The 16,715-nt window shown below is 36.7% G+C and overlaps 1 protein-coding gene across 1 annotated transcript in view; it reads left to right on the plus strand.

Annotated features, from left to right (window-relative positions):
• Positions 1-16,715, plus strand: part of DMD (dystrophin) — a 2,124,834-nt gene that overhangs the window by 1,559,338 nt on the left and 548,781 nt on the right. The window contains 1 exon segment of the mRNA XM_047715765.1: positions 11,835-12,046. Within this exon segment, the coding sequence (XP_047571721.1) occupies positions 11,835-12,046 (212 nt within the window).

The following is a 16,715-nucleotide window of genomic DNA, read 5'->3' on the forward strand; positions in this document are numbered from 1 at the left end:
GTGGGTGAAAAATTGAACCACTTCTTTTAGGAGGCAGAAGAAATTGGCAGACTGAGTATAGGGAGGTAATTAGGCATGGGTAGGAGAGAGACACTCATACCTTTAGAGAGGACATAAGGCAGATGAGAAATAGACTAGTCCTCCAATGGATAGGATCTGGCATTTTGCTTCATAGCCCAGTGTTTTTTTCAAAGAATTGTTTTATATTTATTTTTATTCCTAAACTTGAATGACTGTACTGTGGCATGTGCTTGTAAAGAGAGAAGTGAGCCCTCTTTGCTTCACAAGTATAACTTGCATTTTCTGCGCTTGTCAAATAAAAGTTTGAGTGACAAGGTGTAGAGATGAAATTCAATGTGTGTTCAGGGAGAAAAAATGCCTTTTTTAGTCTACATCTTTTTGAAATTTTTCTCATTCCAACAAATGCTTCAGTTTTGATATGGAAATGTACAGTGATGAATGGGTTTTGCTGTGTGCATTGTATGCCAGTGACACAGTAATAAATCCATGGTGCTGGAATTGTAATGGTCCCCTTTACTCTATTTTAGTGAACTCTTGCTGACCCCTTTTGAGTTGTTAGTACTTTATTTGCTACATTTGGCACTTAATTAGTTGACAGCTGGGCCCAGTGGGACAGATGGGTCATCCAGTGATATACTGTGTCACTATCACACCTTGATAGATCTCTTCTGTCTTGTGAGTGGCCTACGATTATACACTGAAGGTAGGTAGCTTGTAGGTCAAGCTTTTTTCCCCACCATCGGGCTTTCATCTCAACCAATAGGTGCCCCCTGCCAAAGGAGGCCATTTTTAAAATTCATTTTAATGATCAAATAATACCACATTTCAACATATCCTTTTAAAATTAATATTTAAATAGCTTACATGTTTCATTATGACTGGATATTGGTATTTTCTCATAATCTGTGACTCTCCAGCTGGTGGCAAAATGCAATCCTCCTTTGACCTTAACTCAGTTCAGAGTGGGCATCAGCACTCATTTACCTATGGTTTATAATCACAATAGGAGAATGAGCTTTTTTTCAGAGGACTCCTTTTCTCTGTTAGAATGTGTAGCATACTTTAAATGACGTAATATGGTATCTGACAGTCTGTTGATTATGAAATTAAGAGATCCGCCTGAATTCCACTTCTAGCTCCTCACCATATACATTGGATGTGACTTTCAGCAAAATGTTTCATCATTTCCACTCTAAAAATGCTATTTACTATCTTTTAGACTTACATATTCTACACATGGTATTATTCTTAATTGAAAAGTGGTCTTAGTGACTTGGAAAGCTGCCTGAATAATATGCTGCTTCATGCTTGCTGTGAGAGAGCATCTTATCTAAAATTTTATTCTGAAAAATTCAAATACACAGAAAAGCTGAAGGAACCCTACATTGAATACCCATGAACTTACCATCTGGAGTCTGCTGTACCACTTCATTCCTTTATCCTCCCATCAATCCTCACCCCCCCACACACACTTTTTGATGCATTTCTAAGTTTGAAAACATCAGTACCCTTTGCCCCAAAACACTTCAACATGCATATCATTAATTAGAGCTCAATATTCATTTATAGTTGTTTGTTTTCTTGTGGCAAAATTTGCATAGTTAAATGCACAAGTTTTATGTGTCCCATTCAGTGAATGTTGATGATGGATACACTAGTGTGACATATGCCTCTATCAAGATACAGAAAAATACTATCACCCCAGAAAGGAAAGAACTTTTGGATGTTAACTAGATTTATTAAGGTGATCGTTTCACAATATGTACAAATATTGAATTATTGTGTTGTACACCTGAAACTCATGTTGTATATCAGTTTTACCTCACTTAAAAAGTTTTTCCAGAGAAAGGAACCTTTTTTTTTTTTTAGGTTGGCTTGATTTTATTTTAACTGAATTTTAACGTGGCTGAATTTAAGATCATCAAGCTGAATCATACCAATGGCCCATCCAGGGGAATGACATATGGCTGTAGATGTTCTCTCTGCTCATCCAATCACTGAACTGAGTTCTTCCTAATAACCTTGTAAGGTGAGCCTCTAGCTCTGACAGAAACATCAAGAAACATGTATTTCACAGACTGTTAGAGCTTGTAAGAACTTCAGGGATCATCCAGTCTGCTCACTTTTGCTTTATGTCTCAAAATCTGAGAACTTCAGGATGCATAGGTGGCTCAGTCGGTTAGTCATCTGCCTTTGGCTCAGGTCATGATCCCAGGGTCCTAGGATCGAGTCCCACATTGGGCTCCTTGCTCGGTGGGGAGCCTGCTTCTCCCTCTGCCTGCTGTTCCCTCTGCTTGTGCTCTCTCTCTTTCTCTCTGACAAATAAATAAATAAAATCTTTTTTAAAAATCTGAGAATCTCATTGGTATTATGAAAGTACATGGTTGTCTCTCTCTTCATCCCTATAATAGAGAGCAAGGGCCAGACATGCTGCTCAGTGCTTTGTGTTTATTATTTCCTTAATCTTAATAGATTATTAATCTTCTTGTTATTGTTATCCTCATTTTATAGAGAGTAAACTAGTAGTGAAATAACATTATTACTGATTTTTGCCATGTTCAAACTAACCCTAAATGTTAGGCTAATATTATAAAATATTTTTAACTTGGTCATTTACACTAGGTCTGTCTTCCATGAGTTTAAACATAAAGTTTGGCTGTTCCTGAATTCTAGCTTTTTAGGACTTAGAAAAGGAACAGAAATTCAAATTAGTCATAGTGGCTAGGATTTAATAACATGCCTATAACTCCCTTCCCTTTCCAGCTTGTTGGTCTGAAATGACATTTTTTCCCCATGTTTATATAGCAGCCACATTCCTCATGTCCTGTTCCTAAATACAACAAGTGTCTATTCACACTAGATACATTTGACTTCAGGGTTAGTGTGTTTGTTTCTCCCTCTTCTTAATGGGTTTAAGTTGAAATTCTTTGCAGAACTTAACTATAAGTCTTCTAAAGAACCATGTTTGAATGCCATGTGGAAGTACATGAAACAAATCTTAATATTCCCTATAATTTTGGTCATTATTATTTTTACTTACCTTGGTTTCTTACAAGTCTTTGAATATCAAACACGAAGTATGCTCACATTCCTCAAGGCAGAGATGTACCCTAACTTAGTACAAGAGTAGGATAATGGTGGTTTCTTTATTCCTTTTTTTTTTAGTTCCCTTCTTGATTACCCCCTAACATTTTGTTGACATTTTAGCCTCAGGGACCAGTCTGTTGCGATTCCCACATCTCTTTCCCATCTTTAACTATCACAACTCATTATCTTAACTCCCATTGGAATCATTTTCCTTACAGTTGCCCATAGTTAAATCTCTGCCATTCTTTACCCATTTGTGACCCATTTGCCTGCGAATCCACTCTACCAGTTTGGTATCTTCTACATGGATTATTAAAGTACCCTGTGCAATCATTGAGATCCACAGTGTGCGCCACCAAGCAGATCACAAATATTTGCTGATGACTATAATCCATTGTTTGGTCTCTGTCCGGAAAAGCAGGAACACCTTGGTTCATTATTGTCCTCTATGCTCTTATTTGAATTTTATCTTCACAACACTTCTTTGGTTGTACAACCATCATTATTTCAGTTTTGCAGTTGAGGAAATTGAAGTTGTGGTGAAGTATCTTTTGCAAGTTAAATTTCATCACAAATCTAAGGCTATAACCCATTACTAACTGCTAGTCAAGGTTTCTTTCTAAAACTTAGTCACAGTAACTTCTAATTCTCTGACTATAAATTCAGTGCAGAAATTGCAACAGAGCTGCTCTTTGTTCTGTAGCAATGTATATTCAAAAAGACAATCATTTCGTTTTTGTAAATAACATTTTTCCCTAGGAGAGATGTTGTGGGAATTTATATCAGTCAAGAATGTGTATTGATAATCAAACATAGCTAGCTTAAAAACATGAAGTGAAAGATTGGTTAGTACTCAATCAACTGAACTGTTTCTTTCTCTGCGGTATTGTGGTTCTTGACATGAATGCTGAGTTTCCAATTTGACACTTCTAGAGATCTGTAAATCAAGACACATGCTGAGTCCCAGTCTGTCATCGTGAGTCTTAGCATTGGTTATTTATTTCCCTTCTTTATCCAGCATCTACTTACTGGACAAACCAATTGAGAAGCTTTCCATGATGGCCCTTTGAAAGGAGAAATGCACACATTTGGGTAGCTCTTCAATTACCAACATGCATAGATTGTCTGAGTTTATATGCATATATTTTATTATTATTTCACTTTTGCATGTCAGATGAATCTGGTATAAATGTAAATCTAACAGTATGGGCTCTAGTGACCAAGTACACTGCCATAATATATCTTTGGTCTATCAATAATATTCTGGGTGCAGTGTTGCAAGTGTGATGAAATTCTGTAGTTTGAATTGTTGGCCCAGGCATGGACAATTAGCAGGTCCATATGATGTCCAGCTACCACAATGGCCCAGCTCCAAAACAACAGCTTCTCTTTGATGATCTGCAGATTTTATGTTTACTTTCATTCCTTGACAAAGTGGAATATATATCACACTTCTGAAGTTTTCTTCTGTGTATGCTCCTGCAGGGTCTGCTCTTAGGACAGCTATATCATTCAATTGCAGTGCTTTGTTTCTGTAGTTAAATAACCAAATAGCGGCTTCATTAGTCTCTATGTGCTGATCTGTTTCTGTGAGTCTAGTCTGGTTCATTGGCCAATGAGTATTTCTGAGATGTTCTTTATCACACCAATCTAAGACCTAAATTGCATGTATCCTTAACAAAATCATTGCATCTCTTATTGTCATTAATATCTGCCAGTGATGCTTATTTCACAGGTTGCAGCCCTTTTGAAAAGATGAATTCTCCAATGTTGTATGCACAATACATTTTACAAGTCAAATCATACTTCATTAAATGTTTATTGGAGTACAATATACATAAGGGAAAAGGCACATGTTATAAATGTTTAGCTTGGTGGGTTTGCACAAACTAAATACAACTGTGTAAACACCCCTCAAATCAAGAAACAGAATAATATCCAGAACTCTGAAGCATCTGTCATGTCTCTTTCAGTGACTACCAGTCCCACGAGGATAACCATTATCCTGACTTCTGCAGTCATCTTTCTTTTTCCTCTTTTTATATATTATATAAGTGAAATAAAACAGTATGCCCTTATTTTTGTCTGGCTTCTTTCACTCAACATTATGTTTGTAAGGTTAATATATACTATTGTCTAAGTTGTAGATATTTTATTCTTGTTGCTAGGTAGTATTATATTGGTAAATATACCACAGTGTATTTATCCATTTTCCAGTAGAGGGGAATTTGGGTAGTTTCCAGTTAGGGGAAGCTTCCAATTTAGTACCGGGGACTGGAACACCAGTCAAATATTTTAAATATACCTGACAAGTTGACTATTTAAAGAAATCTTATGGTGAATTCTTTTGTAAAGGAAATAATCTCTCCATAATTTCTGCTCTGCAAAATATATTCTCACATATGGGTATTTATTTCACAAGGGTCGATACATCTGTTTACTGTCTTTCTAGTATTCATCTCTTTGTACTTATATTAATAACAATATAGTATTTTATTGTTGTTATTAACTTCTGAATGTTTTAACTGAATGTTATTAACTTCTGTATGTTTTAAGATTTGAAAATACCCATAAAAATATCCTTATCTGAATACTATATGGTGACTAACATAACACAATTTTTGAAAAAAAGGAAATTAGGGAAAGTTAATTTTAGCTATTCAAAGGCAAGAAAACAAATGTGAAGGAAGGGCAAGGAAAAGAAAACAAAATCCAAAACAATAAACAGTTCAAAGATAAAGAAAAAAATCCTTATCTGATATATACATATACTCTTCTATATTACACCATCTAGATTTAATTAAAAAGGACATACTGAGGCAAAAAGACATGCCAACAGATTCTCTTTGATCCACGGTCTATTTTAAGAATATTAGAGAAAGAAAGATCATGAATTATTTTTGGCTCACAAGAATTCCCCTCACATACCAACATACCTTTTAATTTATGGATCTTTTTAATCATATGAGAATATTCTACTAGTAAATATGATATTGAAGATGTTCTCTAATGAAAAATATGGCTGATGCAGAGACATTAAATCAGAAACAAAGGGTGCCCAGAAAAAAATTATTTTGCTTAAAATAGAGATCATGGAAAATAAAGAGGGAAATATGCAATTCTTTTTTTAAGTATTTATTTTAATTCCAGTTAGCTAGTATACAGTGTTATATTAGTTTCAGGTGTACAATATAGTAATTCAACACTTCCATAGAATACCTAGTGCTCATCACAAGGGTACACCTTAATCTCCATCACCTGTTTCACCTATTCCCCCCAACCCTTCCCCTCCAGTAACTGTCAGATTGTCCTTTATTGTCTGTTTCTTGCTTTGTCTCTCTGTCTCTCTTGTTTTTTCCCCTTTTGCTTGTTTTTTCCATTCCTTAAATTCCACGTATGAGTGAAGTCATATGGTATTTGTCTTTCTTGACTTATTTAGCTTAGCATTATACTCTCTATATCCATCCATGTCATTGCAAATGGCAAGATTTCATTATTTTTTTATGGCTGAGTGATATATATCTATAGATAGATAGATAGATAGATAGATCGATCGATCGATCGATCGATCTCACCTCTTCTTTGTCCATTCATCAGTCAATGGACACTTAGGCTGCTTCCATAGTTTGCCTATTGTAAGTAATGCTGCTATAAACATAAGGGTGTATGTATCCCTTTGAATTAATGCTTTTGTATCCTTTGGGTAAATACCCATCAGTGCCATTGCTGGGTCATAAGGGAGTTCTAATTTTAATTTTTTGAGGAACTCTGTACTGTTTTCCAGAGTGGTCATACCACTTTGCATTCCCACCAACAGTGCATGAGGGTTCCTTTTTCTCTGCATCCTCACCAACACCTGTTGCTTCTTGTGCTGTTGATTTTCACCATTCTGGTAGGTGTGAGGTGCTCTTTGTAGTTTTGAGTTGAACTTCCCTGATGACAAGTGATGATGAGCATAATTCTTAAACCAGTGTTCAATTTATGTAAACTTGAAATGCAATGAAGAGACAGTGACTCCATTTAAAGAAGAAAGACTCGAGGTCCTGAGCAAGAGTTAACTTTGAAAGTGGCATTTTTACATCATTATAAAAAGGAAGTATGGATAATTAAAATAGTCCACATGTACAATTCATTTGACAGACAGTTACTGAAAGTATGCCAGGCACCAAGCACTGGGCTGTGCACTAAGGGTTTTTTTTAATTAAATGAATAAAAATCTAACTTAGACTAGCTTCCCCCAGAAGGATGACCTTGAAACAATGATTTGAGTGAAAGTGTTTTATTTGTAAGGTGATCCCATGAAATGTCAGTAAGAGAGTGACACAGCAAAACAGGGAAAGAAGCCAATAATTGAGCCAATTATCAATCAGGTTATTGGTATGGGCAACTGGAGTTCAACCCTGATGAGTAACTCTGGGAGGCAGTGAAAAATGCACCTCACAGTTGTCATCCACAAAGGGTAATTATCTTCCAACCCTCATTTATCATTGGCTGATTCATTTGTCAATTCCTTATAGTAAGATTTCCACCACTCCACTAAGATTATCTTTTGTATGGTCCTGAGGGAATTCCATGTGGTCAAATCCAATGGAACTTTTGGCATGGGCTTTGGGGAGTCTGACTATTTGGGTCCAAGTGTTAGCTCTCCCACTCACTATCTGTATGACCTTATGTCAATTCATTAATGCAATCTATTTCTTCCTCTGTTCAATGAGAAGTAGCAACAGCAGCAGCATAAACAATGATAACCACCTCATAAGATCATCATAATGATTAAATTAATTAACACTCATACAGAACTTAAAACAGAGTTTTAAGCAGTGTAGATATTCAAATAAATGTTAATTATTATGGCTTTTGTTATCTGGCATGACATTTATGGCTTTTCAAAGTATTAACCAGGGGCACCTGGGTGGCTCAGTGAGTTAAAGCCTCTGCCTTTGGCTCAGGTCATGATCCCAGGGTCCTGGGATCAAGCCCCACATCGGGCTCTCTGCTCAGCAGGGAGCCTGCCTCCCTCCCTCTCTCTATGCCTGCCTCTCTTCCTACTTGTGATCTCTGTCTGTCAAATAAATAAATAAAATCTTTTTTATAGATTTTTTTTTTTGAGAGAGAGAGACAGTGAGAGAGAGCATGAGTGAGGAGAAGGTCAGAGAGAGAAACAGACTCCCCGTGGAGCCGGGAGCCCGATGCGGGACTCAATCCCGGGACTCCAGGATCATGACCTGAGCCGAAGGCAGTCGTCCAACCAACTGAGCCACCCAGGCGTCCCATCTTTTTTAAAAAGTATTAACCACTTTTGGGTTTTTGCAATTCTTTCTTGCCCATGTTTTTATGAAAGTACATTTTCCAGGCATTCCTCCTACTTTGCTAGCTATTCATTCATCTTATTAGCTACTTTTGCTTCATTCTGTCTTTATGTGTTGTATTTTCTAGGACTTCATCTTACCCTTATGTTCTGTTCAATCTACATACCATGTCAGTGAGAACTCATTGAGATTTTCATTACTTCTCTGTAGTAATTTCTAACCCTGAATTTCTCTCTCTCCCCCAAATACACAGCTATACCATTACCCCTTCAGTCCAAGTGACTAAAATGATCATCCTATGTAGACGATCCTCAAAACCTCCCACTGAATAGGTCCAAAATGGAATTCATTACCTTTTCCCTGAAATGTTGTTCATCCTTTATTCTTTGGGTAGATACTGAATGACGCTTTTATCTGACAGGCACCAACCAGAAAGAAGGGAATCTGTCTTGACTCCTTTGTTTCCCCACTGCTAAGCATAATGCCTGGTTATCTAGTAGATGGTAAATAAAATGGTGACTGGCAGGCTAGATGAATGGATTGACAGGTAGGTGTGCTGGGAGGGGTAGATGGATTGTTGAGTGAGTCTGTAGCCTGTAATTGTATTTAGTTAAATATTATCTGATGATCATGTACAGTTGAAGGTCAAGGATGAGAAAGCACACCCCTAGTGGGATACATACACCAATGAACCAGTTTTCCTTGCTACATTACATACACATGACCCCTTTGGGATGAATACTTTTATCATTCTGACTGAACAAGCACTCAAATTGTATATTTGTCTGAAATAATGATCTGGGCTATGAAAGTTTCCTCCTCTTGCCATAGTGAAGAGACACATACTCACATAATAGGAAGAACTGTCTTAATTTTTTCTCCTATGATGGACTTCTTAAATATAAAGATTATGTCTACCCTATGAACTATAAGATGTAGGAAATATTCACCGGCATGAATGCAAATGGCTTACCATATTTATATCAAAAAAGTTTGCTAGCATAATAAAATGTCACTATCAAGACTGATTAATGCAAAAGCAAATTGGGATCAGAGATTTTTTTAAGGAAAGCCAATTTTATTATTTTCATATACATGTAGTATATAAAAATGGGCCAAGAAAAAAGGTACCAACTATGCAGAATAAAGTAACTGGCCATGACAAGTTGAAAAAATGGTATGTAATTGGAATATCAGTTATTTCTATGACTGATGGGGAATTATTTTAGAATATGTAAAGACATTTTAAACAGCTTTCTTCTAACAGCATTTATACTATTAATTTTGTGAACTAAAGATTAAATAGAAGACTAATTAATAACTGTAAATCTTACCTAAAATAGATGCCATACTACCCTGTGGGGCAATAACAACAATGAAACAAACAAAAAAGAAGTGTGCTCAAAGAATATAGAGAGAGACTGACATTTAAGCAGAGGTTCACGTGTTAACCCAAGTTGGAATATAATATGCTGACTGGTTTTGCAATACCAAGCAAGCACCCAAACAGAAATGAACTCCCCAAAACAGTCATTTATGATGAGTGCCACTCACCTGGTTTTACCTATTTTAGGTACCAGATTCTTGATTTCATGTCACAACCACTAGTCTTCTAGGGTTTGTCTAGTTTTCATCCTTATTTTCAGAAAATCTCAAGTACTTCTTTAACTCTTAACTTTATGGGGGCAACAATAGGGTCAATGAGGAAGGACTAAATTTACATCATGCAGCATGATTTTACAGTATTGTGCTGTGTACATTTTATTTGTCTATCCATAGCCCCCTCTTCGTCCTTTTCTTCTTTGTTCTCTACTCCGAGGTGCTGATCTGTGTCATCACTGGGCTCACTTGCCCTCTGGCTTCCAGTTGGTTTACCCACAAGGAGAGATCTGGTAGGAGAGAGAGAGGACAAAGTGAGATCAGGATATTTATTCTCCTGGTTCTTCCTAGTGGAGTTGCCTCAGGCCAATGGTGTCCCTTGGCGAAAGGTTACTGAGCTTCTCAAGGTTGATTCTCCTTGTGATTCTCAGCTTCTGGCTACTTTTCCCTCCCCTGATTATCTGGTACTAGCTATAGTAACAGCTCTACTGCTGCAAGGCCCAATTTCTTGTGTTCTCTTTGGTGATTTTCCTACACCCGGGTTATGTTGTAACTTATTCCTTTATAAATAAATCTTTCAGATTATCCAGGCCAGATCAGAGGAAAATGTATGTCAAGCTAAGATACTCCAGAGGACAGTGGGGAGACATTGAAGGGTTTAAATGAAGGAGTGGGATGCTCAGATTTATGTTCATTGTTACTCTCTCTGTAGTGTGGAGGTTGCATTACAAAACAGAGACTTGAGACAGGGGGCTATAAAGTCTACTGCAAACATGTAGGCAAAATAATGATAGAGCTTTGCAGTGAGAATATGTGAAAAGTGGGTAGGAGTCCTATGTGAGAGAAATTAGTAACCAATTATACATGGTATTCATTGAGACCTCAAGAAAAATCTAGAATGTCAGGTTTTGCTTAAGGGATAAAGTTGATAGCGGGTTTATTACTTATTTTCCATGACATTTTTTCTATTTTATGAAATTAACTTAAAGAAAAGATAATGTGGTCCTTAAAAGATAAAAACAATGTGGTCATGTTTATTTTTAATATAAAATAAAGTACTTCAGAGCAGAATTTATAGAACATCTCCATCTTTGACTCACAATGATACCAAAAAAAGATACAAAAAAAGACAGTATAATCCTGTCTTACTTACAGAATATAATGAGTATGAATTCTTAGATATTGTTATAAAAAATTTACAGTAGGCCTATCTGCTCTTGGGTTGCCCCAGAAGAAGACCAGAGCATGTGGTTTCTTTGGCAATTGAGGGAAATATCAGTAGGGAAGTGAGTAAGGCTTAAATATTCATACCCCAATATATACCATCAATCCTTGGTTATAGGCTGCTCCTGGGAGGTGGGGTGGCAGGAATCATCGATTCCCTGGTATATCCAGCCTGCAACTTAGGTGGCAAAATGAATTCTTTGTGGCACTGCAAATCCTTCAAGGAATGAACTGCCAGTGATAGTATCAGAAGTCAGGTTGTTGGGGACTGAAGCAGTAAGGGCAGAGGGATTCAGCCAGTCTGCTCTAAGACCTTTCTAAAAGATTTTCATATTTGGCTCAGGGGATTGAGAATAGAGAGAGTTAAATTTTTGTACACACAACTGATATTCTAGGTTACCTTAAGGAAGATAACTTCATGTTTGCCATTGGAAAAAGTGAGGAATTCTATTGTCCATTATCCTATCTGTAACACAATGAAGAATTTTTTAAATAAATAATGTGAAAAGTGAGATCATCTTTGAAGGTTAAGTTTCAAAGGTCTTCTCCAGGCTAACATTTACTCCTATATATTCATTTTTCCTTCTATTCCAGTTGAAAGAATTCAGAGTCAGTGGGATGAAGTACAGGAACACCTTCAGAACCGGAGACAGCAGTTGAATGAAATGTTAAAGGATTCAACACAATGGCTAGAAGCTAAAGAAGAGGCTGAGCAGGTGTTGGGAAAGGCCAGAGCCAAGCTTGAGTCGTGGAAGGAGGCTCCCTACACAATGGATGCAATCCAAAAGAAAATCACAGAAACCAAGGTTGGTATCATGATTATGTTCTTAAAATAAAATGCCAGTTATACTGGATAAAATTATAACCGTAGATTAAAATTTAATGATTTTTTAAAAGATTTTATTTATTTATTTATTTATTTGACAAATCACAAGTAGGCAGAGAGGCAGGCAGAAAGAGAGAGAAGGAAGCAGACTCCCCACTGAGCAGAGAGCCCAATGCGGGGCTTGATCCCAGGACCCTGGGATCATGACCTGAGCCAAAGGCAGAGGCTTCAACCCACTGAGCCACCCAAGTGCCCCTAAATTTAATGATTTTTAATGTAAATTTATTAAAAGGAAACTAGATTTAAGCTGAAATGAACAGTAGGCTTTTTTTAAATTTAACTTCTTTTCAGTGTAACAGAATTCATTGTTTATGCACCACACCCACTGCTCCATGCAATACATGCCCTCCATAATACCCACCGCCAGCCTCCCTGAATCTCCCAATCCCCACCCCTTCAAAACGCTCAGATTATTTTTCAGAGTCCATAGTCTCCCATGGTTCATCTCCCCCTCCAATTTCCCTCAACTCCCTTCTCCTCTCCATTTCCCCTTGTCCTCCATGTTATTTGTTATGCTCCATAAATAAGTGAAACCATATGATAATTGACTCTCTCTGCTTGACTTATTTCACTCAACATAATCTATTCCAGTCCCAGCCATGTTGATACAAAAGTTGGGTATTCATCCTTTCTGATGGAGGCATAATACTCCATCGTGTATATGGACCACATCTTCCTTATCCATTCGTCCATTGAAGGGCATCTTGGTTCTTTCCACAGTTTGGTGACTGTGGCCATTGCTGCTATGAACATTAGGGTACAGATGGCCCTTCTTTTCACTACATCTGTATCTTTGGGGTAAGTACCCAGTAGTGCAATTGCAGGCTCATAGTAGCCAAAATAGAGATTAGAGGAAAACTCATCGCTAATATCAGTCTTAAAATTAATTTTATTTAATCCAGATATCATAGGCTGGTTTTCACATTACACCATCTTTTGAGGTCACTTCATAGTTGATATACATACTTGTGTGGTAGCATAAAATCAGTCATTTGGAATTAATTCCTTCCCAGAAAAAGTAATGGGTCCTTTCCTTCCTAAGTAGGGCCCTGAATGGATAAGGGAGAGGAAGTGTAAGGATAAGGCAAGGATGAGGGGTCTTCTCACATTCTCCTCCAGGTCTTTGACCTTCAGACCAATTTCCCTACTTCTTTCTTTTCCTTCTCTTCTTCTTCTTTTCCCCCAGAACTCCATCATATATCTGTCCACTTCAGAGTGTAGAACTCATTGTGATAAAAGAAGGAGAAAAGGGAAAGGAAATAATATTTGTTTACTATGTTTTATCAAGCATCATGCCTGGTGCCATACATGCTTTTTATTCTTTCAAACCTCATAGTTCTGGGTCAGTTGGGAAAGACCTTAAATGCTAAACAGAGAAGTAACACAGTGAGAATATGATTAGATTGAATATTTTATTAAAACCCTCTATAGATTTTTTTTTTCCTGGTGGAAAAAGGCCTTCTGCTAAACAATTGGCTGAATCACAAGTTAGCTATGTCATCTGAGGAAAAAAAATTATATTGTGGTTTTCTTGGATGAAGTGACTTCCATTTCTAAATGAGTCAGTGTTTAGGCTGTGCTGAGCTACATGGCATATGTATTTATGCTAGGTTTATTTGAAAAAAAAAACCCTGAAATCTCAATGGTTTAATATAATAAAGATGAATTCCAGTGGAGGTTGAAGAGCCTTTCCTGAGAGCCTTTTCATAAATAGGGACGTAAGGAATCCAGGATTTTCCAATTTTGTGATACTATCATCTTAAACTCATGGCTGCCCACAGTCACTGCAGGAGAGTAAGAGAGAATGTGGCCAGTTTATCCATGGGGTTCTATGGACAGGCCTGGAGATTATGTGCATCACCCACCTCCCATTGACCAGAACATGTTCCCAGCTTAACATCAGGAAGAGTAAATGGGAATAGTGAGCTAATGAGCTTGTAGCCAGCCTCAGCCATAGCTACTTCTCCAAAGGAGCTGCGCTGCTATGAGGACAAGATTTTTGTTCATATGACAGGAATGTTAGAAAGTCACATAGGATTTTACAGACTCATCATTACCTCTGTTGGAAGCAGTTATGTCTTTCACAAGATGCTTATTGCCACTAGATTTTCTTTTTTGGATGCACATAGAAGGCATAGGAATTTCTAATGGTGATATTCCCAATTCTTGGTTTGACTGTGGAATAGAATTCATGCAGCTGTTCTTGAAGGCTTGGGTCTTATCCATAAGGTACTCAGTATGTTATACCATTTCCTTTTCCTGTCCCAAAACTGAGGTTTCTATGAATCTAGCAGATCTTAGAAGAGAATAACTAACTGGTAGGAGGAATTAACAGGGGAAAAGGGTTTGGGCTGGACCCTTGAGTTAGAATAAGGAAAGGAGAAATGAGAGGCATATTGTGATAAATTTGATAAGGGGAAGAAGACTGCAGGTTGTCACATGAGAAATCTCAAAACCTACAAGAATCTTAAAGTGATGGCAAGAATGAATAGGGTTTTGTAGCCCCTAGAAAAGCAAGGGGCTTTAAATAAGAAATGAAAAGAAAGGTAAAAGAAAATATGAAAGGATAAAACAAAACAATTTCATCATCAAAACAAGTCATATGTTTTAAACACCTAAAACAAAGACAAGATGATATAATTGCTATCATTGTTACACTTTCAAAATAAAAAAAAACTGCTTTTCAAATGTCAGTCTAAAACTACATCATAAAAATGGCTCAGCCATTATCTATAGGAACTGATGTTTTTGTTTGTGTTATATGTTATATGTTAGGAATTCAACTATGTATATAATTTTATATATATATATATATAGTTGCACTTTCACTGTATGTTCATTATGTAAAGATGACCAAAGCTGTAATTTTTCCATCAATTCCCTAAATGACATATGCTAAAGCTAAAAGTAATCCTAATGCTAATACAAATATTTAGAAAGTACTTGTTCATTGTAAAAATTGTGCTAATCATTTTACATATATTGGCTTAATTTTACCCTCTGAGGAATCTTCCATGAAAACTATTATTGTTCCCAGTTTATGGGTGAGAAAATTGAAGCCTAGAGAAGTTCAGAAACTCCTCTTAAAAATCATAGAGTTACAATATGAATGCATAGCAATTAATCTTGTAGATGACTTCACAGATTTTCTCTTCTACCCATTGTCTTCTACGTGACTAAAACAAATCAAGTAAACACTGTGAAGATCAGAAAAGGAGACAACTGCAATTATGAATTGACAAATAAGATCACATTACTGATAAGCCAACAGGTGGGAAATAAAAATGATGAAATAGTATACTGGGGAGAGGTTTTCATATTCTGTTTTACTATGAAAAACTAAAAAGAAAATTGCAAATTATAGCTTCTTTTTAATGAAACTACAATTTTTAATTCTTCTAAAAGTCAGGGAGTGTATAAAATGGAGATTTGGCCTTTGTGTCTAATACATTATCACTACTGAGTGGTAATAGCTGGCTTATCTCTAACAATTTTCTTTTATGAAGAAAAGATGAAAATAGACATAAATAGGCATTGGATAATTTGAACAGAATCTCCTAGCTCCATAAATTCTTTCTGAGTCTCTGTGCCTAAGATTAGCAGGAGAGCTGGTGAGCCCCGTAAGGCGATCATCAGGCTGTGTCTACGGAGGCGGAGAGCTGTGATTAAACCAGCCAGCCTCCCTTGCAGCAACGTCACTGATGACTACCCTCACTGTCACAGTGAAATGGTTCCAAAGGCAAGCACCAGTAGTATTATACTCTTTGAAAATTTAAACCAGTCATTGTACCTGAACTAAAGAAAAATTCATCTACAATTCTGATATTTTTGTGATTCATCATTGCTCATCTTTGTAATCTCTTCCATTTCTTATCTACATACTTTCATTATCCTCATGGTGGAGATAAAATTTTGAATTCTGACTTTAAACTTAGTGTCCTTACATAAATACCTATAGATGTTGCTTTATAACTTTTGATAATTAGCATTTTAAATACTTTACAGTATCTCATTAAGTTCTACCCTTAACCATCTCCTTACTGATTGGACATTCAGATAGCCTCCTCCTCTTGCTTAAAAAAAAGTAGCAGAGAAAAGATGGGGACAAGAACAAGCCCATCATAGGAGAGGAATCAAGTCTCAGGTAGCATCCAGGGACAGTGCATCTTGAAAGCATGGTCATGCTGGAAGGAGATGGCAATTAGAGAGTCTCGATTTATCAAAAAAACAAGCTATAGGCAGCCCATCATGTTGATGATTAATGAGCAGTTCATTAAGAGATGTCCATAATATATGTAGTTTCTTTCCTACATAACCTTTAATTTTTTGGAAACAGAAACATAATGCAAGGAAGTAGCTAATTCTGTGAACCACATGGCTTTATTTCATCTTCGCCATGGCCCTAGTAAAACAATAATGTTTTTTTGAGGTGGAAAGACAGATGTTAGGGAAAAATCATACAGGATTTCCATTTTAATCAAACTCCCTGCCAATAAGCTATGACAGAATCCTATGAGGAATGATGCCATTTAACTTTCATAAGAAGTAAGATGGTGTGACATTGGCACCTAAAACTGCCAGCAGCGGTC

This window comes from Lutra lutra, chromosome X, assembly GCF_902655055.1.
Source record: "Lutra lutra chromosome X, mLutLut1.2, whole genome shotgun sequence".
Classification (NCBI taxonomy): Eukaryota; Metazoa; Chordata; class Mammalia; order Carnivora; family Mustelidae; genus Lutra; species Lutra lutra.